This window comes from Python bivittatus, unplaced genomic scaffold, assembly GCF_059951505.1.
Source record: "Python bivittatus isolate LINGU-HERP-01145 unplaced genomic scaffold, Pbiv_v1 ctg000480_np1212, whole genome shotgun sequence".
NCBI classification, from domain to species: domain Eukaryota; kingdom Metazoa; phylum Chordata; class Lepidosauria; order Squamata; family Pythonidae; genus Python; species Python bivittatus.
In genome coordinates, this window is record NW_028277075.1 from 59,539,615 (window position 1) to 59,564,571 (window position 24,957).

Here is a 24,957-nt window from a genome sequence, read left to right on the forward strand (position 1 = left end):
TGGTAAAATGTCAGGAAATCTAAACCACAGTTGCTAACCCCTGAAACTCAACACTGCCCAACAGATACAGGCCGTGAAAGCCTGCACCCCTCATTCGGTAACTTTGGTCTAATCACTGTTAGCTCAGACTACCCCACAGGATCATTCTAGTGGAGTAAAAGTTGGAAGGAGCACTATATTCCAAATTGAGCTCCTATTTTAAAAGGTGAGATAAAAATCTAATAAATAAGATCAACATTGATTCCCAATATTTGCTCAAATATAAAACATCTCATGAAGCATTCAAGTTTCTTAAAGAGAAATATAACATTTAGAAACTTTTACTCTGAACAAAGAGTTTGAACAAAGAAAAGATGTAATAATTTGCTTGGTAAAAAGCCAAGAATTTAATCTCTCCTGTTTGCTAGATGAAGATTACTTACAATTGTTCTAAAGGAACAGTACATCTTATCAACCTTCTTAAAATGTTTTTTAATATTTAAACCATGTATTTGGGCTTAGAAATGCCCAATTAAACATGTAGATGCCCTTTTTATTTCAAAACTTGCATGATGTGCTGTTATCTTTATTACAGATACAGATCAATAGATTCTGAAGATGGATTTTGAATGGCAACTAATTTTTCTCAATCATTTATCCTTGTCTAAAATATATGTGTTTTTGTTTATAGAGGTGCAGTATCAACTGTCAGATATTTTGCTTTTCTGAAAACCAAAAGATGACTCTAATACTGGTGAATAACTGCTGAATCAGCAGATGGTACTCTTTTGTCCTAGTCCTAATCTAAGGCACTAAAGTGTGAGTAAGATGCATGTGTTCTGTGTCTTTCCCACATTGTGATAATTCTTTTTAGAAAAATAATACTATGAAATCATAGATCATTGATGTCCTGCCAAATGTCAATCTAAATAACACTAAGTTTTAGATTTGCCATATCAATTCAGGATGAGGTATAATCCCAATAGAATAAGAATAAATTGTTAACTTTCTTGCACCACTTCAAACTATAGTCCTTGAAAAAGGACATATAATAGGGCTGGAAAAAATGATTGGGGGCTTGAACATATTTCTTGTGTGGTAGAAATTAGTTTGTGATTCTTTAGCTTGAAGACAGTTGAGAGGAGAAATGACTGAGGTGTATAAAATCATGCATGGAATTAAGAAAGGGAGAAAGAGAGTTTCTCCCTCTCTCCAAACATTAGGCCTGCCAGTGAAGCTGACAGGAAGAAGATTCAGAACAGACAAAAGGAAATTTATGACATAGCACATAATGAACCTATGGAATACATTACTGCAATATATGGTGATGGCTACTAACATGGATAGCATTAAAAGGGGATTGGGCTAGTCATGGAAGAAAAATCTGTTAAGAGTATTAGTCTTGAAGACTCAGTATTCCCATCGGTTGGGGTAACATATCTGCAAATATCGTTGCAAAGGAACAGTGGCAGGAGGGAAGTAAATCTCCTGCTGTGGGTGCCCAGGAAATGCCTGATTGGCCTTTAAGGGGGGTCTTGGTGTGATCCAATAAAAGTATAGTTGTATTTTTCTGATGGTGATGCAATATTTAAATACATGCTTCTGTCAGGTTCAGACCAAGAACCACAAAGTCCAGGAACAGCTGAGTTACTTTATTAGCTTACACCTACTAGACAGAATCTCTCCAGACTAACTCTAACTCCCAACGACAGCAACTATAACCCTGAATCTCTTAGGGAGGGGCCAGTCTCCTCTTCACTTTCACATGCTCTGGCTGGGGGCTGAGGAGATCCTTGGAATGTCTCTCCCCTTCCCTGTAACCTTGAAGCTCCATTCCAGGATCCTCCTCGCTCATGCCTTCCATCACAGCTTCCATCTCATTCTGTAGAACTTGTAGAATGACTTTTAGACATATCACATTACAGCTCAGTATGATTTGTGATTCCAACCATTGTGTCCTATAATTTATCTCTTCCACTGTAAAAAAACCTAGAAATCTGGAAGATTTTTGCCATTTTCTCTTTTTCATTGAAATGCGCTTAAGACTTTTGATAGCATCCTTCTCCAAATACATTTGGAGACAAGAGGAAATTTTCTCTTTACTGGTCAGTTAGCAATTAAACAATAAGTAGAAGATTTAATTTACTTTAATAGTCTGGTACTCTCTTTGTGAAACAATTATGATAAGAATCAAATAGGCAGTTCTCACAGTGAAGAAAATTCTTGAAATTAGGGTTTGAAGGCAAAAAAAAGTGCTTTGAAGATTGTGGGAGCATTCACATATCACCTATCTGCAACTTCTTAAACCAGAAGCATCTTTTCCCAGGATCATACAGCTTGCAAACAGGTGCTGTTCAATCCCTTAATGCACTCAGAAGCATCTTTTTGTCTTTTAATCTGCACAAACCTGTTGCAAATAATGTGGAGATCTTTGTGATTGGGCAGTTTATTGTTGCCTAGTTGTGTGGTAGCATCTAATTCACCTTACTTGACTTAGAAAGACATGTTTGGCTTGATAGAGTGAAGTCCAGAATTGTCTGCTAGATTGGGAAGTCAAAACGATATTCCAGAAAAAAATAATGACAAACTATCTGTATATTATGCTGAGAATATGCTTATTTCTCTGCCCTTACTGTGTCCACAGATAGCTGCCCAGCTACCATGTTTCTGGTGATCCAGTCTCTCCTGGGTAGGGAGGACTCAGAGAATCCCTACCAGGGTTGTTGTGAGTATGATGGTTAGCATCTGATGGATAAAGTTGCTCAGATCTGCTTGGAGTTGTGTTCTAGCTCTGCTATTCTTATGGAGATGACTGGGGCACAGTTGTTCAGTTATCTGGCTGAGTTCAGTCTGGTTACTCTGAGGAATGGACAGGGTCCTCAGAATGTTCAGTGTGTTAGATCCATGCCCCACTTGGCTCGTTAGGTCAAATGGTGGTAGATGTCTCTCTGCTAGAGGGGGTAGTTCCACCTGCCTTGAAGGAGGCAGTGGTCTGCCCTTTGCTCAAGAAGCCATTGCTGGACCCAGTTGTAGTGGACAATATATGTCCAGTCTCCAAACTGAGCGGGTTCGGGGTGAAAAGCACTGCTCTTCAGTGGTTCTCCTTTCTCCATGGTCAGTTCGAGTTGGTGTTGGTAGTGGGGAGAGGTCCAGCCCTAGGCCTCTGCTATGTGGGGTGCCACAGGGCTTGACTCTCTTCCCATTCCTATTTAACATGAAACCATTGGGTGAGGTTATCTGTCAGCACAGGGTAATGTTTAATCAGTATGCGGATGACACTCAGTTGTACATCTCTGCCCTGGGCTGTCCAAGTAATGCTGTCAATGTGCTTTCCCGGTGCCTGAATGCTGTGTGGGTCTGGACTGGGAGGAATCTGCTTTGACTCACCCCTGACAAGACTGAGTAGCTGTGGGTGTTAGGGCCTCCTGCATCTGGTGATTTTTCAGAATTAACTCTAAATGGGATTACATTCCCCCAGGCAGAGTTGGCATGCAACCTGGGGGACCTCCTGGACTCCCGGCTCCTGCTTGAAGAGCAGGTGGCAGCTGTGGCCAGGAGGGCCTTTGCACAAGTATATCTTATACGCCAGTTGTGTCCATTCCTAGATTGGGAGACAGTGCTTATAGTAACTCACGCTTTAGTCACTATAGTCCACTATAGATTGGACTATTGCAATGCCATCTACATGGGGTTGCCCCTGAAAAGCATTTGGAAGCTTTGGCTAGCCCAGAATGTGATGGCATGTGTAGTATTGGGTACACCATGGTATGCCCATATAACACCACTGCTACATGAGTTGCACTGGATCCAGTAGGCTTCTGGATGCAATTCAAGGTGCTGGTTGTCATCTTTAAAGCCCTACATGGCATGGGGCCAGTTTACTTGTGGGACTGCTTCTCCCCAGTGATTTCTGTCTGTCCCATCAGATCTGGCAGAGCGAGCATGCCCTGGGTCCCCTCAGTGAGGCAATGTCACTTGGTGGGGCCTAGGAAGGGGGCATTCTCTGTCCTAGTGCCCACCCTATGGAACAGCTTCCCTCCCAGAGATACAGACAACCCCAACCTTACTGGCCTTTTGGGGCTAGGCTGTTAGTTTGGGAGCTCTGTCATGGTGTCTGGCATAGGTGCTTTATATTTTTAATTTTGTTGTTGTTCATTGTTTTATTGCTGATGTTTTATATGGTTTGTTCACTGACCAGAGTTTTGTCAGATAGATAGGCAACCTTACAAATTTGATTAATAAATAAATAAATTGATAGGTCCATGTATATCACCAGGAACTAAGCTCAGATCAAAGGCAGCTTTATTTTACTTGTATATTGCTACATGCATCTGCTTTACTTCCAAGCAATAAGAAATTTCAGGCCTGCCAGCACTTGTTTAGTATTTAATTTCCTTAACTGGAGATTTACAGTGTTTGGGCTTTTATTTATTCATATATTCAGGGTAAGCATAAATTTAGGATTCATAGCATCAAATTTAACAAATTTCTGCTTTTGAGCAGATTGTGGAAGAAAACTTATAGAGCTGAGTCAACTCTCCTTTTCTCATTTCATGCGCAGTTTGTATGTGAAAAAAAAAGATAAATTATCTCCACCAATTATCTTTAACCTTCCTAACTTTCTTCTAATGCCACTGATATGCAAATACAACTACCAACTATCACTTATCAGCTTTTGAAAATTACAGCACTCACTTAGGGGACTTCTCCCCATGGCTGAATTAAAGCGTTATCACCAGTAAACAAGCAGCATAAAATTTGTAGCCCTCTTTAACTGTGACACACACAATGCAGACAAATGGCGTTGTCCTTATTTGTAGCATATAGGGAATGTTAAAGACAAGGATTGGGAATTGCTCGGGCTTTATTTCCCTCCCCTCCTAAAAAGTATTGCTTTATGGATTTTTGTACACTTGCTATTTTGCTATCACTAAATGGGAGTAGTAGCCTCGTCTTCGGCAACTGGACATGTCAAAAACTACCTGTACAGCAAAGAAATCTCACAACAGGGCAGGCTTAGTATGTGGAAGTTACTGAAAAATTATGTTTAGGCTGTGTGTATTTGTGCTTTACGTATTAGAGATACAGAATTTTAATCCACGAAACTGTATAGGATTCTCCTATTGTTGAATTGGCTTTCAATGTTAGATGTTTTGACTGGCCTATTTGTTACGGAAGAATTGTATGAACAAGTCATCCCTGTGAAAATGAATTAAGGTGAGAAAAGTGGCTCCAGACAAAATCCCTGGTTTTAGAAGCTGGGAAGCCTGTTGTTTTTGGTCAGGGTAGATGATTATGTTACTGTTTCAGCCTATAATGTACTGGACAGTTACAGCTGAGCTGTTTTAAAGCATTTCAAAAGGGAGCCACTTTGAGCCCTGTAGAGAGATTCTGGAACAGTTTTTGTCCGTCCATGCGCTAGTCATGTGTTCCTAAATTGACTAGCTGACCTCGCGCCTTTTGGGCATTAGCTGTGTCAATTAAGAAGTTTCTTGTCTCTTTCAGAGATGCAGATGGTGACTGTCAAAGGTCTGGAAGGGGGAAGGGCTGTATATTCAGTGCTGGAAGTCTCACATATGATACAGTGTACTAAAATAGGAGAAGTGCAGGATATGCTACCACCCAGTTTTACTCCTGACCTTTCAGAGATGCTGAGCCAAGTTATATATTACAAACATAAAGATTTCTAACTTTCCCCACCCCTGTAAGTCAGAAATATGATATTCTCAAGTATAAGTGTGTTTTAATTCCCCTACCACTTTACTTTCATATGATAGTACAGGGTTTAGGTACTGTATAATAGTGGTGATCATACTAGGTTGTTAAGTTTTGTTTTTTTTTATAAAACGTTATTAAAAGTTTTTAAAACAAAGGTACCAATAGAAGAGAATATATGTAGCTCAGGGTTGAACTGTGGAGTCCTTGGGGTTCTCTTGGCTGTTTCCTTGCAGATGTTTCATTACCCAGCTAGGTAACATCTTCAGTGCTAGAAGGGAGTGGGGTTTGGTCTCTGTTTATTTACAGTAGCTTGCCCTGTCAGTGTTTGTGGGGCTGTTCCTAGATTAGGCTGTTGTTTACTGCTTGTTTGTCTGAGTTGCTACTTCCTTAAGGTATTGTTTACTGCTTGATTGTCTGTCTGGTGTTAATCTTGATGTTAATCTCTGTTTATCTGGGTGATGACTGCTGGTGAGGAGATGTTCTGGTCTTTTTGTTTCCTTTTTGTTTCTCTTTTGATTGGTATGTAAATGTTGTTTATCTCTCTGTGCCTGTTGATGGCTGACTTGTCTGGATACCAAGCTTCCAGGAATTCCCTCACATTTTTGGATTTAGCTTAGTCTAAGATGCTGACAGTTTCCCAGTTGAAACTATGGTTGAGTCTGTCCATGTGTTGTGAGATTAAGGAATTTTCATGGTGTCTTCTGACTGCTAGTTGGTGTTCATGGATGCACTCTGCAAGCCTTCTGCCTGTCTGTCCTCTAGAGTGGCTGTTACAGTCCTTATACTGTATGTTGCAGATAACTCCTGTTTTTTCTTGTTGGGCTACTGGGTCTTTTGGTTTACTTAAGATGTTCTAGAGGGCTTTAGTTGGTTTGTGTGCTACGGAGATGCCATGTGGTTGTAATAGTCTGTTGGTAGTTTCTGAGACGTTTCTGATGTATGGCAGTGTTATCCTTTTCATAGTTTGTGTTGGTTGTGCTGTAGTGGGTTGAGTGGTCAGGCACTTTTTGATAAAGTTGCGTGGATATCCATTTTGTTGGAAGATGTTGTATTAGGTGGTCTGTTTCCTTTTTCTGCTGTTCTGGGTTGCTGCAGTGCGTTTGTGCTCATCTGAATAATGTTCTTACACAGCTCCTCTTGTGGGAGGTTGGGTTGTTACTTTGGTAATGGAGCACTTGGTTAGTGCAGGTTATTTTTCGACAGACTTGTGTTTCTAATTTGCCCTTATTTCCTCTGCTGATGTGGATATTCAGGAAGGGTAGTGTGTTTGTTCCTTTCAAGATGTTGTTGATTGTTTCATGTGTCTTCTCTAGTTGTTCCTTTTTTATTATGACGAGGTGTCCTCTACATACTGGATCCATACTTTTGGCTGTATGCGTGGAAATGCTGTAGTTTCTACATGGTGCATTACAATCTCTGCTATGAGTCCTGAGAGTGGTGATCCCATGGGTGTTCCTCTGATTTGTTGGTATATTTGTCCATCAAACTGAAAGTAGGCAATGAGCCAGAGGCTGATGAGGTCCATGATTCTGGGTATTTCAATCTTAGTGTATTTGGTTAGGTCAGGTATGTTGTGTAGTACTGCTGCTGTGGATTCTTTTGCTAGTTCTGGGTCTATGGATGTAAAGAGTGCTAGGACATCGAATGAAACCATAATTTCATCTTCATGTAAAAGAACTGACAAAAAAGCTCCTTCCTTGAGCCTCTCTATGCTCGCACTCTGCCTCTCCAGCCTCTCACACACCCTTGCGCACCCTTCCCCACCCAGCAGCAGCCACACCAAGCCCTGCTGCACTTGCGCCGCGCCTCCCTGGCCACCCACACACTCCCTCGCTCTCTTTCCCACCTGGCAGTAGCCACTTACCTGCCTGCCGGCCTGCTTGCAAGCAACCTGGGATTTGCAACTTTCTGTCAACTTCCCCACTGACTTTGGTTGTTGGAAGCCGGCAGGAAGTTGCAAGGAGGCGCTTCCTTAACAACCCATGATCCTCACTTAACAATGGCAACAGGGACTGCAGGGATTGCCATCACTAAGCGATGCAGTCATGTGACATCACGCTTTACAATCACATTGCTTAGTGACGGAAATTCCAGTCCCAACTGCTGTTGTAATTCGACGATTACCTGTAACCAGTCTTGTTTTCCTATGTGATGGAAGATGGTCAAGATGTCCTGTTAGGACCCCTGTAAGTTTTAAGGTTTCTGCAAGTACAATTGTGGTGTTGATATCCTAAAACAATTCCTTTTATGATCAGAACAGTTGAGAGTAGAAAATGCTCTGGTGAAATGTTTTCAGTAGCTATCAGGGCAATCCAATAAAGGAATCAGTGGTAGAAAGTTTACTTTTCTTACAGTAGTTGTAGCACCCTAAGCAAATAAATTGGGGACAGTTGTGGACTTTGTAAGAGAACATTTGTCCTGGATCTTGGTCTGAAAAAAATACAGAGAGTTGACTTCTAAGTAGCTGTTGTCAGAACTGCATTGTTCATCTTCTAAATATACAAATTTCCTTCATCTTTTTTTTTTTTAAGTGTAACTACATTACAGGAAGTTCATGGGTTAAGAATGGCCAGTTTATGGCAATCCATAGTTCAGAACGGAGCCTATTGTAGCAAAATTGGAGTTAAATACACAATGATTCAAGTTAAATATACAATACTATTTATATAGTATTATACAATAATACTGTTCCGGCTTACATACAAATTCGATTTAAGGACAGACCTTGGGAACGGAACTCATTCTTAAACTGGGGACTACCTGTACTAAGCTAAAGAGCCTTTTTAGCAAGATTTAAAACACTGGGAGCAGAGAAGCACTGTGTCCAATTTTTCCCCAGGCCTCTTACCATGGCATGGCACAGTCACCCTAAACTGGGTGCAGTAAGAATTATTGAAACCTCCACTCAGCTAAATCTTTGAGACAGTCCATTCATTGCTTACAATAAAGCATTTGTCTCTTGCAGTTGAACTATCAGTGAAAGTTTATGGGAGAGATTTAGAAAAAACATTAGCTAAAGCGAAGACAATGTGAAATGGAAATGTGAATGAGTGGTACATCAAAAAAAAGTCCATAGATACAGATTTATAGACATCAGAGAGCAAAGCTGACAAAGAAGTTTTGTGTAAGGTAAGAATTTATGTCACTTCCTCTTTTGAAAAACTATCTGTAGGTTTGGTCTGAATCTGCTTCAAGTTGGCAAAAGGAAAAAAGCGTTATTCTTTTCTATTGTAAAACAGGGATAGTTACACGGAAGTAATTAATATCAAATAAAATTATTCCAGAAGTACATGAATTCAAATGAGAGAACCTTCAGGTTGTGTGTTTAGGAATTTCTCCTACCAGCTAGTATGTATATTAAGCATAATTTTAACGATGTTGATCTTAATGTGGTAAAACTTTTTTCAGGTTATCTTTGACAACTTTTATTTTATTTTTTTTAATCAATGTATATTTGCACTTATTGTTTGTATAATTTATTCATGCTCACATCATGGCTCCCACCCTGATGATGTTCTGAAAGACTTTCAAAACCTGGCTCTTCTCCCAGGTCTGGGGATAAGGTGGTTATGAGTCCCTATAAACTCTTCTTTTCTTGATGTATATATTTTTTTCCTTCTGGACATACATAATAATTTCTTCCTTTTTTAAAGTTTAAGCTGCCAGGAGTTGTCGAGTTGGGCAGCCTCTAAATCATATAAATAAAATATATACATAAAGTCATTTGTGGACTTGGCAAAATTAGTGAGATGATTATTCCCAAGAGTTTACAGTCAGAATCAGACAGTGGAGGAAACAGATAAGGAAGTAGAAAGGTTTTCAGAAAATTCAATTTTGTTGTTCAGTCGTTAAGTTGTATCCGACTCTTCGTGACCCCATGAACCATATTGCGCCAGGCCTTCCTGTCCTTCACTGCCTCCCTGAGTTTGCTCAGTTTCATGCTCATTGCTTCAGTGATGCTATCTAACCATCTCATCCTCTGCCGTCCTCTTCTCCTTTTGCCTTCAATCTTTCCCAGCATCAGGGTCTTTTCCAAAGACTCCTCTCCTCGCATTAGGTGATCAAAGTATCTGAGCTTGAGCTTCATTATCAGTCCTTCCAATGAGCAATCAGGGTTGATTTCCTTTAAGATTGACTGGTTTGACCTCCTAGCAGTCCAGGGGACTCTCAAGAGTCTTCTCCAGCACCACAGTTCAAAGGCATCAATTCTTCGGCGCTCAGCCTTCTTTATAGTCCAGCTCTCACAGCCATACATTACTACTGGAAAAACCATAGCTTTGACTACGCGGATCTTTGTCAGCAAGGTGATGTCTCTGCTTTTTAATATGCTATCTAGGTTTGCCATAGCTTTCCTCCCAAGGAGCAAGGGTCTTTTAATTTCATGGCTGCAATCTCCGTCTGCGGTGATCTTGGAGCCCAAATAAATGAAATCTGTTACTGCTTCCATTTCTACTCCTTCTATTTGCCAGGAATTGATGGGTCCAGATGCCATGATCTTAGTTTTTTTAATGTTGAGTTTCAAGCCAGCTTTCGCACTCTCCTCTTTCACCCTCATCAAGAGGCTCTTTAGTACTTCTTCACTTTCTGCCATTAGGGTGGTATCGTCTGCATATCTTAGGTTATTGATGATTCTCCCTGCAATCTTAATTCCGGCTTGTGATTCTTCCAGCCTGGCATTTCTCATGATGTACTCTGCATATAGGTTAAATAAGCAGGGTGACAGTATACAGCCTTGTCGTACTCCTTTCCCTATTTTGAACCAATCGGTTGTTCCGTGACCGGTTCTAACTGTTGCTTCTTGTCCTGCATACAGATTTCTCAGGAGACAGGTAAGATGGTCTGGTACCCCCATCTCTTTAAGAATTTGCCACAGTTTGTTGTGATCCACACAATCAAAGGCTTTTGCATAGTCAATGAAGCAGAAGTAGATGTTTTTCTGGAACTCTCGTGCTTTCTCCATGATCCAGCGAATGTTGGCAATTTGATCTCTAGTTCCTCTGCCTCTTCGAAACCCAGCTTGTACATCTGGTAGTTCTCTGTTCATGTACTACTGAAGCCTAGCTTGTAGGATTTTGAGCATAAACTTGCTAGCATGTGAAATGAGTGCAATTGTGCGATAGTTTGAGCATTCTTTGGCATTGCCCTTCTTTGGAATTGGAACGTAAACTGACCTTTTCCAATCCCGTGGCCACTGTTGCGTTTTCCAAACTTGCTGGCATATTGAGTGCAGCACTTTAACACCATCATCTTTTAGTATTTTAAATAACTCAGCTGGAATACTGTCATCTCCACTAGCTTTGTTGTTAGCAATGCTTCCTAAGGCCCACTTGACTTCACTGTCTAGGATGTCTGGCTCAAGGTCCGTGACCACACCAGCATGGACATCAGGGACATTATGATCTTTCTTGTATAGTTCTTCTGTGTATTCTTGCCACCTCTTCTTAATCTCTTCTGATTCTGTTAGGTCCCTGCCTTTTTTGTCCTTTATCATGCCCATCTTTGCACTAAACGTTCCTTTGATATCTCCAATTTTCTTGAAGAGATCTCTAGTCTTCCCCATTCTATTGTTTTCCTCAATTTCTTTGCACTGTTCATTTAAGAAGGCCTTCTTATCTCTCCTTGCTATTCTCTGGAAATCTGCATTCAGTTGCTTATATCTTTCCCTTTCACCCTTGCTTTTCACATTCCTTCTTTCCACAGCTATTTGTAAAGCCTCATCAGACAGCCATTTTGCTTTCTTGCATTTCTTTTTCCTTGGGATGGTTTTAGTTGCTGCCTCCTGTACAATGTTACAGACCTCCGTCCATAGTTCTTCAGGCACTCTGTCTACCAAATCTAACCCTCTAAATCTATTCATCACCTTCACTGTGTACTCACAAGGAATATGATCTAAGTCATACCTGAGTGGTCTAGTGGTTTTCCCTACATTCTTCAATTTAAGCCTAAATTTTGCAGTAAGAAGCTCATGATCTGAGCCACAGTCAGCTCCTGGTCTTGTTTTTGCTGTCTGTATAGAGCTTCTCCATCTTTGGCTGCAAAGTATGTAATCAATCTGGTTTCGGTATTGACCATCTGGTGATGTCCATGTGTAGAGTCGCCTCTCGTGTTGTTGGAAAAGAGTGTTTGCTATAACTAGCTTGTTCTCTTGACAGAATTCTATTAGCCTTTGCCCTGCTTCATTTTGTGCTCCAAGGCCAAACTTGCCTGTTATTCCGATTACTCCTTGACTTCCTACTTTAGCATTCCAATCCCCTATGATGAAAAGGACATCTTTTTTTGGTGCTAGTTCTAGAAGGTGTTGTAGGTCTTCATAGAACCGGTCAACTTCAGCTTCTTCGGCATCAGTGGTTGGGGCATAGACTTGGATTACTGTGATGTTGAATGGTTTGCCTTGGATATGCACTGGGATCATTCTGTCGTTTTTGAGGTTGTACCCCATTACTGCCTTTCCCACTCTCTTATTGACTATGAGTGCAACTCCATTTCTTCTAAGGGTTTCTTGGCCACAGTAGTAGATATAATGGTCACCTGAATTAAATTCACCCATTCCTGTCCATTTCAATTTGCTGATTCCCAAGATGTCGACGTTCAATCTTGTCATCTCATGTTTGACCACATCCAGCTTGCCTTGGTTCATAGATCTTACATTCCAGGTACCTATACAATATTGTTCTTTACAGCATCGGACCTTCTTTTCGCTTCCAGATACATCCACAGCTGAACGTCCTTTCGGCTTTGGCCCAGCCGCTTCACTCTTTCTGGAGCTACTTGGAATTGCCCTCCGCTCTTCCCCAGTAGCACATTGGACACCTTCCGACCTGAGGGGCTCATCTTCCGGCGTCATATCTTTTAGCCTTTTAACATTGTCCATGGGGTTTTCTTGGCAAGGATACTGGAGTGGGTTGCCATTTCCTTCTCCAGTGGACCACATTTTGTCAGAACTCTCTGTCATGACCTGTCCATCTTGGGTGGCCCTGCACGGTATAGCTCATGGCTTCACTGAGTTACGCAAGCCCCTTCGCCACGACAAGGCAGTGATCCATAAAGGGGAAATTCAATTACTTGTGCTGAAAGTTTGGTGGAAAAGATGGGAATTAAGGTAATAAGCCACAAATCTCAAAGGACAGATAGTTTTTCATGAAATACTATGAGCTAGCAACTGCTTGATTCTTCTCTCTCCTTGACTGCTTCTGTTTTTGGGATAAAGTCAAGGTGGAATGCTTGGCTAACTGAAAGCAAGGCAGAATATTGTGCAGATCGATCGGAGACCCCAAGTGGACCATGTTTCCGTAGGAAGGTATGTGGGGAAAATCCCCTTTTGGGCGATTAACTGTAGTATCTATGACTGGAGCCATTCAAAGAGATTGTGATGTTGATGAATAAGGACAGGAATCAATGATAGGAAGGCTTGAAGGCAAAATAAGTAGTTTGGCATTGGATAAGTATTGTTTGAGATGGTTGTGAGGGTTCAGTGTGAGTACAGCAAGCAGATGAAGGTATGAAATGCATAGGAAGAAAAATAAAATGGATGCCATTAGCATATGGGTACTGAGAATTATGGGATTTGTAAAGCTCACCCCAGAAAGTTGTGGAGAGAGGGGAAGAGGCTGGGAACACAGAGGAGACCCTTAAGGAACCTTAACAGAGGGAGAGAAAATGAACATTTACGAAGGACAGTTTTGGAAATACTAAGCCAAGGCAGAAGTCAAACAGGAGAGGATGATCAATAATAAATAAGAGGAGACCAGAATAGAAATATTTAAATTTGATACAAAAAGCTATTTATTTATTTTTAGATTTATAAAGGTTGCCCAACTCAGCAGAGACTAGGGGGCATAAAATTAAAACTGGTACAGTATCTAAAAACAAGCAAATAAGATCACAGAGCAGAACATAGCAGGGTGAACAACATAACATAACCAAGGCAGACTACACACTGATGGGCACACTATCAACTTATCCTAAAGCTTGGAGAATAGGATTTTTCTCCAAGTTTTTAAGGACTGTCTAAAAATGTCCAGGATTGAGGTGGTCCAAACCTCTGGGGGGATGTTATTCTGGAGGGCAGGTGCTGTGACAGAATTCTTTGCCTGGGCAATTTTAGTGGAATGTTAGAAGGCTGAAAGTAGATTGTCAGCTGCCCTGAAAGCAAGAGCGAAAAAATAAGCTTGTTCAATTCCACATGGCATTGGTTCCAGTGGCCAGGTAATCAAAGCAGTTTTGAAGCTTACCTGCCTATCATCGTCATTCCTGCTGAACTTGAGAAACTGAGAAGAGAATGAGCCAATCAGCATTTTCACTCAAGTTGACAAATGGGAGTGTACAAACAATGTCAGTCCTTTGTTCACGCTACTGCCAGTTCTGGAGAAAGAAAACGTCCCCTCACCTCCATCTGAAATGAAAAGGAAATAATATTGTTAATGCTTGCTTCCCATCCACATTTTCAGTACATGGTATGTGTGCTTGGTTGTTTGCAAGTAAGGATCTGAGCATCTGTACAGTAATAGGATGAAACTGCCTGGCTACCCAGCCATCATTTCTTCTGTATTAAAAATCCCACTGAGAGCTGTAAAGTTAGCATGGTACCATACCATTGATTTTGCAATCCAGTGCCTCTGGCTCCGGCAGCAGAGGATAAAATGAGGAAGAAGAGAGAAAAGTTCTCCACAAAATGCATGCCTTTTAGGATGCAGGAACTAGTCACACTTCATGTGATTATGATTTATAGTGACCACACTTCTTTGCTCAATCCAACCACACTCACTCCACACAAAAGAGGAAATACACACACACACACACTCTTTCCCAAAATGGAAGTTAGAAAGTCAGAAGTAAATTTAATTGCCTGCCCAACATAGCTTATGTGGGATCATCAAGATCCAGAGCAGCTTTTGTACTGGTGCAGAATCTTCCTGTGGAAATACCTTTTGTTAAAAGATAAGGTTAGATCAAGGGAAGGGTTTCTTTGCATGGAGATAATATCGGTAGAATGAATTGTGTGCAAATATAGCACATACTGAATTCACAACAGTTCACATTGCTTAGCATCTGTCTTGATGTTTTCAGGTTCAGGTAAGCAGGACAAACACCTAGGTGCTGATCCAGATGTTCACCATTTTAGTCACGCATCCTGTACTTAAGCTCATAGGTACCAGTGAAGAGGCAATACACCTAGCCCTCTGCTAGCAAATATGTAAATGGCTCTATAGACACCTCCTTTGCAAATCACTGTGAGTAAAATATCTAATATATAACTATTTTTCCACTCCCAGATAATTGCTTTACCTCATCTACAGTAACATCAGAATTTTCTTCTGAGTTGGGTTAGGTTACAATTCTTAATACCTCAACCCTGGTTTTGAGAAAGGTGGGTCCTGACTGTCGTCTTTCCTGATTTCAGGTGAAATATGATTTTGGGTTTTACGGTGATTGTCTTGTTTATGGCTAAGTTATAGCAGGATGTGGAACTGTCAGCCTTCAGGTGTCTTCCATGCATATTGGACTATAGTTTTCATAATTCCTAATCAGCATAGGAGTGGGAAACTGGCTGGAAATTACATGAATTGTAATCCAGCCTATTGGGGGGGGAGAGTATTAGGTTGGGTGAGGCAAACAGTAATTCATGTTTTTTTTGTTTCAGTACCAAAGATCTGGCAAAGCATATTATCCTCTACGGTATTAGATGAGGTCTTGAATGTTTTGATCTGGTAGTGAGAAAAAGAATGCAACCCAGGTTTTCATTTGGTTGGTACCAGAAATTAACTTGCTGCTCTCGAACTAGCAGTGTCTTCTGGTGTTGCAAAAGCCTACAGTCCAGAGTTTCTCTCCATGTATTGACACAATGGAAATAACTGAACTGGCCAAGTCTACAGTATTAATGTGCATTGTGTTTGGAGCCAAGTTCTAGAATGGTGCCACAGTTCTTGGTTGCTATGGAGACAAATCTGCGAAAAGACATGAGTACAAAATAAAATGTTAAACTGAGACCCCAAGCAGGAATTTTCTTATTTTTTTATCTCTCTCTCTTTTTGTAATGTACCTATGGAGATAGGTGAATGTCTCATGGGTGTGACTGTGAGAAAAGCCTACCAAGGCTCCACTATAAAAAAAAATGAGGATAAAATTTCTTTGCTCCTACCACAGCCAAGCAATCAGCAATAGTCTTTGATAGCAGTGAAGATAAAAGCGTCACAAAAGCCATTAAGGCAGCTGGGAAAGCCTTTGCACACCCCCCCCATGCTAATAAGGATTATATGGCTGTCGCTAAATCTAGTTAACCATGATGCTCTTTGTTCCTGCATCAGTTACTATCTAGCAAGAAAATGCAATCCTAGCATATTTATAAGAGGTTCCTAGGGTGTTCATGGGCCAAAGTGATTGTGTTCACACAGCATGTTTAATGTCATCCCATTTGACAGGTTTGTGCAATGAGCTAACCAAATATGTGGGGTTTGTACAAGACATTAAGCTACCAAAAGGAACCAAGTTTAACCTTAACTGTGTACAAATACAACTGCTCAATTGTGTAGCATGAACTCAATTCAATTGTGTGGCATGAACATAGCCACTGAGTTCAAAGAAAGGCCAAGGAAATCGGAATATCAGTAGCTCACTCTGCTATGGACAGGCCCAAAGTTTTGGGTGGACTAGATTCAGTGTAAAAAGTAATCATCATTGAATTGTAACTGGAAGCTTTTTCATGTACATGTGAGTGGATATAAAAACACCAGTTCATATTCAGACAAAATTGAGGTAATCAAAAGACTCCCTTCCTTCCTTCCTTCCTTCCTTCCTTCCTTCCTTCCTTCCTTCCTTCCTTCCTACCTACCTACCTACCTACCTACCTACCTACCTACCTACCTAGATGAAAGGATTGGTGCACACTTGCAGGGAGCAGAATTTTTGCAAGAATTACATAGCTCATACTTCAGTCACCTCTCTTTTCCAGTCCAACCCTCACCCCAAATCTCCATTCCCATTCACTGTTGGGGCTTGCTGGCCGAGCTCTACTATTCATGTCATGCAACAGAAGGATTGAGGTAGGATTAAACCTATAAGCAAGTCCAGGCACTGCTCCTGAGCCGCCACCTTATGGCCCCCAAAAGCTCCCCTGATGATGACTCTTGAAAATTAGTGACATGTTTTCCTGCCATTCGGAGATAGGAAATGCACATAAAATTGTAGGGTAACCCTAAAACAACTCCCTAAACCCAATAATGACAAGAAAATCTCAATCTTGCCCATGCGTATAATATGGCACCACTCACTTTGCATCATGACCTTGCCCACGGCAGCTCTTGCCTGCCACAGAAAGTAAACTTCAGCATCCATCCTCCAAAAGATTTCCCCCCCCCCATTCAGTCCAGTGGTCTGGTGGCTGAGCATGATGGGAGTTGTCATCTAACACACCTGAAGGACACCAGGTTGGGAGAAACCTTTCTTAGAGTTCCATGCAAAATAAGAGGATGTCAAATGAGCTTAGTAATGGGATCTTTGTTCTCTTCCTGTCTCCATCCACAATAATAATAAAGGTCAAACTACTGAATTGTGCAGTCATAGTTTTCTATTGCTATATTGGGAATGGTGCCAGCTTCAATAGAAGGGGCCAAATTTTGCCCAAAGGATGAATCACTATGAATCACTAAATAAGGAGTGAAGCCATTACTGAGCATTTAAAACTCCCATATATTTGAATAAATGGTGATATAAGCATACTGGACCAAACTATTATTTCTTTGTACACTATCTATTTTACAGTAAGATTTCCTTTGACACTGAATGGTTGTCTCTGCACAATATGGCCAATCAAGTCATCCCATCCCAAAGGCAATTTAGCTATCTTTATACACAGGCAGTGCATGATCATAGTTGGCTGAAGTCATCCATCAGCCACATTATTAGTTTTCCCAGGTTCTACAAAAGTGCCTGGGAAGCTGAACTTCCAAGGTTTTTGTCCCCTTTCATCCATATAGCAGTGGGTAGAAGGATGAAAACAAAATAGGTACAGAGACAGAATAGCTCAAGAGGACCCATTTTAGCATCTCTCTAGGATGTCTCAATCATAGAAGATTAATAGGGTGGTTAATGTACTCTCATTAAATATTTAGATGATATGGCTGGTAGGAATAGTTACATTAGCTCCAAATGAACTCAGAGTTGTTTGGGTCTAAGAGTAACTCCCTTGGGAAATTGTCTGGGTTAGCTAGATTATGGAGTTCACATCCTCCCTATGACTCAGTTCAGAGTGTTGTGCAAACAGGATCAATAATGCAGATGAGCTCCCATACACCAGCATTTACAGTTTGCTCCTATAAATCAGAGGTGTCAACCTGTGGGCGCTTGTGGGCATTCTGAAAGGGCAAGATGTGGCCTTGGAGACCCTTTCATATTTCTCTGCAAACCTCCTACTTTTGCCCAACACTTCCACTCCCACTTTCAGCGGACAGCTTCAGATGCTACGGTGGCTGTGTAGATGCTCCACCTGTCAGCCTTGAATTTGGATGTGGTTTTCCACCTACCTATCTCCATTAGCACACCTGCTTCCCTGTCCCAAGCTGTGCTCATTTTCTTTCTTTCTGCTCCAGCCACTCCCTTCACTGTGCCTGACCTCCATACTACCCATTTAGTTTTTTCCCCTCTTCCTTGACCTGACTCATATCTTTTTCCCCCTTTCCTATGTGTGTATCTCTTCTATCTTGTTTCAGTTATTCTGAAAACATTTCTTTGTGTATGGGGGGTGGGGGGTAGGGGGTAGGGAATGTGTGTTTCAGAGAGAGAGAGAGAGAGAGAGAGAGAGAACTATCAAGGTAGACTCAGCAGTTCTTTCTCCAGTTCTTTTCCCTGTTGGATGGCAGAAATTACTCCAATTTTTTGTTGACTGGATTGCACATTGCATCCTGTTTGTAGTAGATTTGTGACTTTTCCAATGGCAGACTAGCTGACTGATAAATAATGGATAAACTAAATGATAAATAAATAAATAATAAACTAATGGAAAGTTTGGGTACGCCAGTAGAAACCTTCTAGCTTTCTCAGTACCTGGGGCTTGCAGCTTGAAGATCGTTAGGAGCAGGCAGGGGTGGAAATCATTGGGTGAAGGGTGGACTAGAGTTGCCTTACCTCCTTTCTAACACCCCAAATGTACATCCTTGGTTTCCATGTGTGTCTACATGTGCGGTGGAAGAAGAAGAGAGAAAAAAATGAATACCATGAATGCTATTTCCATGTTCTTCCTAAGGAAACTCTAGGTTTATATCCGTGTAGTTAATGCAAGGGCATCCTTCCTTTCAATGTTTACTGTTTAGTCACATGTTAAATTTTGATTAATATTAGTTTCATGTAATTTTTCACTGTGGCCCCACTCACTTTGAGAAACTAGCCCAGGTGCATCACTCAGTAGCCAGTGTGTCTATCTGCTTGCCTAAAGCTACACAGCCTTGCTGTACATGTCTGCTTAGAAGTACTGTATGCCCTACTGTCTTGCAGTGGGATTACTTCAAGATAGGCAGGTATTGGACTGCAACCTTAGTAACTGCTATTGTCTGCAGTCTCCACTCAGAACTGTACAACTTCCAGTATGTTTCCAAGTGAAAAAAGCTGCAGCCTGCATACTTTTTATTTTTTTTGGCACTTTGGTTGGCTCCGATAAAGACAACCGTGGTTTTGCGTTTTATCTCTAATGGGACAGCTAACCTTGTTTTTAAATCGGCAAACGCTGTCACTAAAAGGACGATGGAAAACATTTGGAACCGCAGAAAAGAAAATAGACGCTGGCGATCGACGCAATTACATATGTTTATTGAGAAGAGGTCAACATCTGTTTCCAGGGAAAAGCAGTTTTTGCATTCCGACAGCCCCTCTGTTCCCCTTACATTAGGACGGGTCTACTCACCAGCGAGTGAGGTCTTTCATAGGAGGAGAGAGGGGTGGAGACGTATTAGCTGAAGGGCCGCCCCCAGTTCTCTTCCCTCCGCACATTTGCTCCGAATATTATGACGTCACGGCGTTCTTTAAAAAGAACAGAGAAAACAATCAGCATTGAGAAAAATAGATGCCCTGCGATCTTGTTAAAAGCGGGAGCTGTAACCCGCAGTTAGATCGAGCTATATAAACAAACGCGAAGAATTACAGACAGAAGCCTCCTCAGCAAACATGGTGTCCCCGGTGACCGTGGTGAGTTCAGTCTGTTTTTTTTTTTTTTGCAAGAATAAAAGGAAAAAAAAATCAGAAACATCAGGCGGAAAGCAGCTGCTGTATCTGCAAGGCGACTTTATGATCCCCGCAGGATTCTTTTTTTGATAGATAATACATAGAGTCACTATGCGGCAAGAAGCCTGGCTCCAACATGTTTGCTGTTAACTAGACTCGGGTTTTTTTCCTTCCAGTGTGTACTCGTTCTGTTTCCACCTCTTGCAGCTCCTTCTTTCTCTCCTCTCTCCACCCCCACCCCGCTTTGTTGGAAAGAAAATGCGGGCTGCCAAATGTTGCTTTTCTTAGCGTCCCCCCCCCGCAAAAAAAGCATATGAAAATTGGATCGGATGAAAACATTAAACACGTGACAAGGAAGCGTGACTTTGTTGATTTCATTCCTTGAGTCTCGCCGGTTATGGCTAGGCGAGAAGGAAGACGTTGAGGAGGAGGGGGAACGGAGGAAGAAAGAGGTTTTAGAGTTAATCTTCCTTTAATGTCTGCCTCCCCCGGCTTCCGAAGGGGATTCTCAAGAACTGCACTGATGTTTGGCTGCGTTGCTCGTCAGCCGGTTGCGTTTGCTCTGAGGCTGGCCTATGGGGTAGGACGTGAGCCCCACACACCGTAGATTCTCGATCTCGGGCTGATGCTGCCTTGCCGAAGACCGGGTAACCCCGGTGAGAGAAATCAGCAACAAAATGCGTTCTATTTTTACTTCCCTTTGTCCCCCCCCCACCTCATTAGATTAGCAAAACTACAAATGGGAGAGCACAAAGGTAAACAATTGCTCTTATCTGGGCAGAATAATGGGAATTAAGCAGATTTAAATTTAGGATGTGTCAGCTGTAATAGATACATGTGCTGAAGGAAAATACTTGCCAGCTGGTGTCAGTAGCATGAATCTAAAAGGACAGGAAAAACAAAGATTTATGACAGTTTTACAATTTATGAAGAAGACTTGAATTTAGTTCTGTGGTCAACCATGGAGCTCCTTGGATTCTGGTTTGCAGAACTATTAGAAGGATAATGTAGGCTTTCCTTACGAAATCTTTTCCAGACTTCCTGGAGGAAGAGAACAATAAACGCATGCCCTTTCTATCAGTGTGAATATGCAATGCAGAGTTTGGTCAACTTTATCACAGAATGGGGTGGAGAATTCCAAATGATATTACAACTCTGCAGATCATGAACTAACAGCAATAATAGGATAATTCACGATGGATGTCTTTTAAAAAGTTCCCTGTATTATGCTTTGATTGGGATTACCTTATTTATACCTTGGTTTTTTGCTATAGTGATTGCTCATGATCGCTAACAAAATTGAAAAAAAGGCACATACAAGCAGGATTTTAAAACATAAATCAATCCTATAATTAATACTAATGCCAATTAACAGTTGAAAGCTTGGTGAAAGAAAGGTGTGTTTGTGGGTTATCTAAATTAGTTATCATAAAATGCTGAGATGTGGGATCTAAAAGCCAAAAAACTCCATTCCATAGCTTGGAAGCATTGAAGGAGAAACCCTCATGCCAGAAGGACACTTCTGTAGATCCAACAGTTGGATAGGGCTGGTGTGTAACAGGAGAGAAATTCTCTTAGCCCTTAAGCAACTTAGGGCATTAAAGGTTAATTTCAGCACATAAAATATGCCTGGTATACAATTGGCAACCAGTTCAGGTTTTTCAGTGCAGGCACCATAGGCCCTTGAACCTGTTGCCAACCTTGCTGCCTCATATTGTATCAACTGTAGCTTCTGGATGCTTTTCAAGGGCAGTTCCAGGTACCACATATTGCAGTGGCCAAGATGATAAGGAACAGCTACAAAGTGCTGACTAAGTTATGCAGCAGTAGAGATACTGCCTGGGAATTCAGTCACCAAATCTTTTTGGAACTGTGAACCTGCTGTTTCAAGGAGAGCGTCACCCCATCTAAAACAAGCTGAAGCTCAGTTCCTATATTCATTTTTCTGATTATACCAGTTAATTGCAGTGGAGACTGGAAGCTAGGAGGAAAAAATGTAAAAGGTTCTCTTTTCAGTGCATTACTTTGTAAGTTCAAAGGCTGATCTTTGGGGTGACAAGTAGGTTATGGGCCTGAGACCTGGTAAACCTGCTTAGAGCTATCTTGCAAATTTTAGAAAATTTTTCCTCCCATAATGAAACAAACTTGTACCTGTTTGTCCTTGAGTATTGACAAGAACTGCAAAAAGCAAAAGCTAGTTTTCTCTCATGCAGAATTTTCCCCAGAGGATTGCATTACTGCAATCTGCATGTACAACATTACTGTACATTTTGCTTTTATTATTTGTCAGGAAATAAAGGGTCCCATGGTGTAGAATAGGGACCTCATCATTATATCTTGATCTATCTAACTATTGTCTACGCTGACTGGCAACAGATTTCCAGGGTTTCCAACTAGGATCTTTTTCAGACTTACCTGGAGAGGCTAAGAATGAAACCTAGAAATGTTGGCATGGAAAGCAGATGAGTTACAGCCCTTCAGTCCATCTGGGAAATATTTATGACCATCACGTAATAGTGAAGCCTGTAAGGAACATGTTTTATATTGGAAAATGGGGAAAATAAATGTATGTAGCCAGGATTTTGTGCATTGTTTTATTTTCACAGTGCTGATCAATCACTTTTTCATCAGTGAGTGTAATACAATGTTTATATTATTTCATTAAGAGCATTACTGTACTAGTATTCTTGGATCTGTTTATTTATTCCTGAACTGCAAATGTTGTGTCTGGTTGTACATTTAATTTTTTTTAAAAAATGCCTGATAGTGTCAGAATTCTGCCCCTTTTAGTTTTGGTAACCTATTAGATTGGGGAGTAGTTTCATCAAAATAAATAGATTTGATTTCAAGCAATTTATATGGTAAGACTACCCCTGTCTTTTTCAATGGGCAAACATGGATCTAGACTCAATTTTCATGCCTTGGCTAAAATCCTCAAGGTTGAAATCCAAGGAAACTGTTCAACAGTGTCTAATATAATTGCATGTGTGTGTGCCTTCGAATCAGTTTTTGATTCCTGGCAACTGCCTGGACTAGTCCCTGCAGTTTCCTTGGCAAGGCTTTTTAGAAGTGGTTTGCCATTGCCTTCTTCCTAGGGCTGAGAGAGAGTGACTGGCCCAAGGTCACCCAGTGGCTTTGTGCCTGAGGCGGGACTAGAATTCATGGTCTCCCGGTTTCTAGGTTAATGCCTTAACCACTACACCAAAATGGCTCTCCTAATATAATTAGTAAACTAAAAGAAGAAAAATAAATGAATGCTTAATTCAGATTAGACAGATGTGTTCTATCTTACTCAGTAGACAGACCAAGGGTTTGGGGGAGAGGAGAGAGCTATAAATCAATGTGATGAAGAGTCAGTTGTTTGCTTTTAGTTATATGCTAATCAGCTCCCTACCTCTTAGTCTACAAAGGTCTCTGCCACATCAAATAATCAAATACTTTTCTTGGCTTCTTTCAATTATTAATGCTGCTTAATGTAGCTTGCAGTCCACCCCTAGGCTTTGTTCTCTAGGTAACAAAGTCACAACAAAATTCTTTCCAATACATGGGAAGACACTATTTCTGAGTGGCCACATGCCGAGTTGTCTTACTATCAATGGCTGCTCTAGGAGAGAAGGAAGAACTTAATTCAGAAGGTAAAAGAAAGGGATATCTACAGCCTTGCTTAACACTGTGGTTTCATATATCAGGACTCTTCCCCCAGTCCTTAATTCATGGCATTGCTGCTACAGTAAATATTACCTCCTGCTCCACACAGTACATCTCTTTTTTTCTTTTTTTAAAGGCAGCATGTCAGGAAACTACTGTAGATAAGAAACACGGGCCTACTCCATAGGAGAGTCATGCATTACTCTTTTCTCCCCCTTCAGATGAACATACTAATACCGGTTATCTTGCAAGGGTGGAAAAATTTAGTGTCTCCCCATCACCATCCTGCTTTTCGCAACAAGTATATAACTGTAAGAGACCCAGTTTGGTCTAGTGGTTAATGTGCAGACATAGGAGTCTAGTCCTGCCTTAGACACAGAAGTCAACTGGGTGATTTTGGGCCAGTCACTCTCTCTCAGTTCTAAGAAGAAGATAATAGCAAACCACGTTTGAAAAATGTTGCCAAGAAAACTGCATGGAGCTGTCCATGTAATCATCAGAAGTCAAGATTGACATGATGCACATATACTGTAGATAATTATGATGGCATTACTATAACATAACATTTTAAAAAATGTTTAGAAACTCAGAAAAATCACCATATTTCAAAGAAATCTGTTAGAAATATTGCAAACACCACTCTTTATTGAGCTTAATGAGGAAATCATGCTTCATAAGCACAGCTAGAATATCCTCCTTGAGATATTTCAGAGAAAAGTTAAAGAGATATTTGCTAGAAATGTTTCTCATGCAAGACATGTCATCCCAGGGCAAGGGGATTGGGTTAGACTCATTCTTAAACTTTACTACCATATGCTCTGGGAGCTTTATTCCAGCTGTACGGAACAACTGTGCTTAACAACATTGCTCCTTAGTATTCCAGGCATATCTCACAAGCATTAACTCAGTCCTGTAAGGTAGACAAATAGAATAGATTGAGGTTGAAGCCAAGAAACAATGGAACTACGGAAGCTCTCATCCTCTTTATCCTGTTATTAGCTTATGATTGAAGTTGGCAGTGTGGGGGTAATGTACTGCCTACCAAGCTTCTTGCCCCACTTAACTATAACAATAAAATTCAAATTAACTTTAAAAGTGACATTAAAATTAATTGTTTTAATTAGAAACACACAAAAAGAAGCTCGATAGTGCAAACACAGTACAAGCTCCCCACACTAGGTGACTTGTGTGTGTGGGTGGGTGTAAATATATTTTCATTGATACTACAGAAGAAAAAGAATGATTAAGCCCATTGTTCCCTCCTTGTTAGGTTTGGCTTTTTTTCTTTTGATGATGCAAAGTGCAGTACCTAATTACTATATATTATTTCATCATGGTATTGTTCAAGTACAAAGCATTGGTCATCGATCCTGCTCTACTCACTATCAACGTAATTTCCAAAGA

General features: G+C 40.9%; 1 protein-coding gene and 1 long non-coding RNA gene across 7 annotated transcripts in view; one reads left to right on the forward strand and one right to left on the reverse strand.

Annotated features, from left to right (window-relative positions):
• Positions 1-13,718: 13,718 nt before the first annotated feature.
• LOC148214984 (uncharacterized) lies at positions 13,719-19,767 on the reverse strand. The gene is made up of 3 exons (XR_015797111.1): positions 19,589-19,767; positions 13,929-14,089; positions 13,719-13,839 (listed from the first exon to the last, which is right to left on the reverse strand). It is a non-coding gene; the product is annotated as an uncharacterized LOC148214984 (long non-coding RNA).
• The window catches only part of TMEM86A (transmembrane protein 86A), a 32,366-nt gene continuing 26,977 nt past the window's right edge, over positions 19,569-24,957 (forward strand). For all 6 annotated transcript variants that reach the window (XR_015797108.1, XR_015797107.1, XR_015797109.1 and 3 more), the window contains exon 1: positions 19,569-19,869. Coding sequence is in view for 1 of the 6 variants with exons in the window: in XM_007438231.4 (XP_007438293.2) it covers positions 19,849-19,869 (21 nt within the window). In the remaining 5 variants the exon portion in view is untranslated. The remainder of the gene's footprint in view (positions 19,870-24,957) is intronic.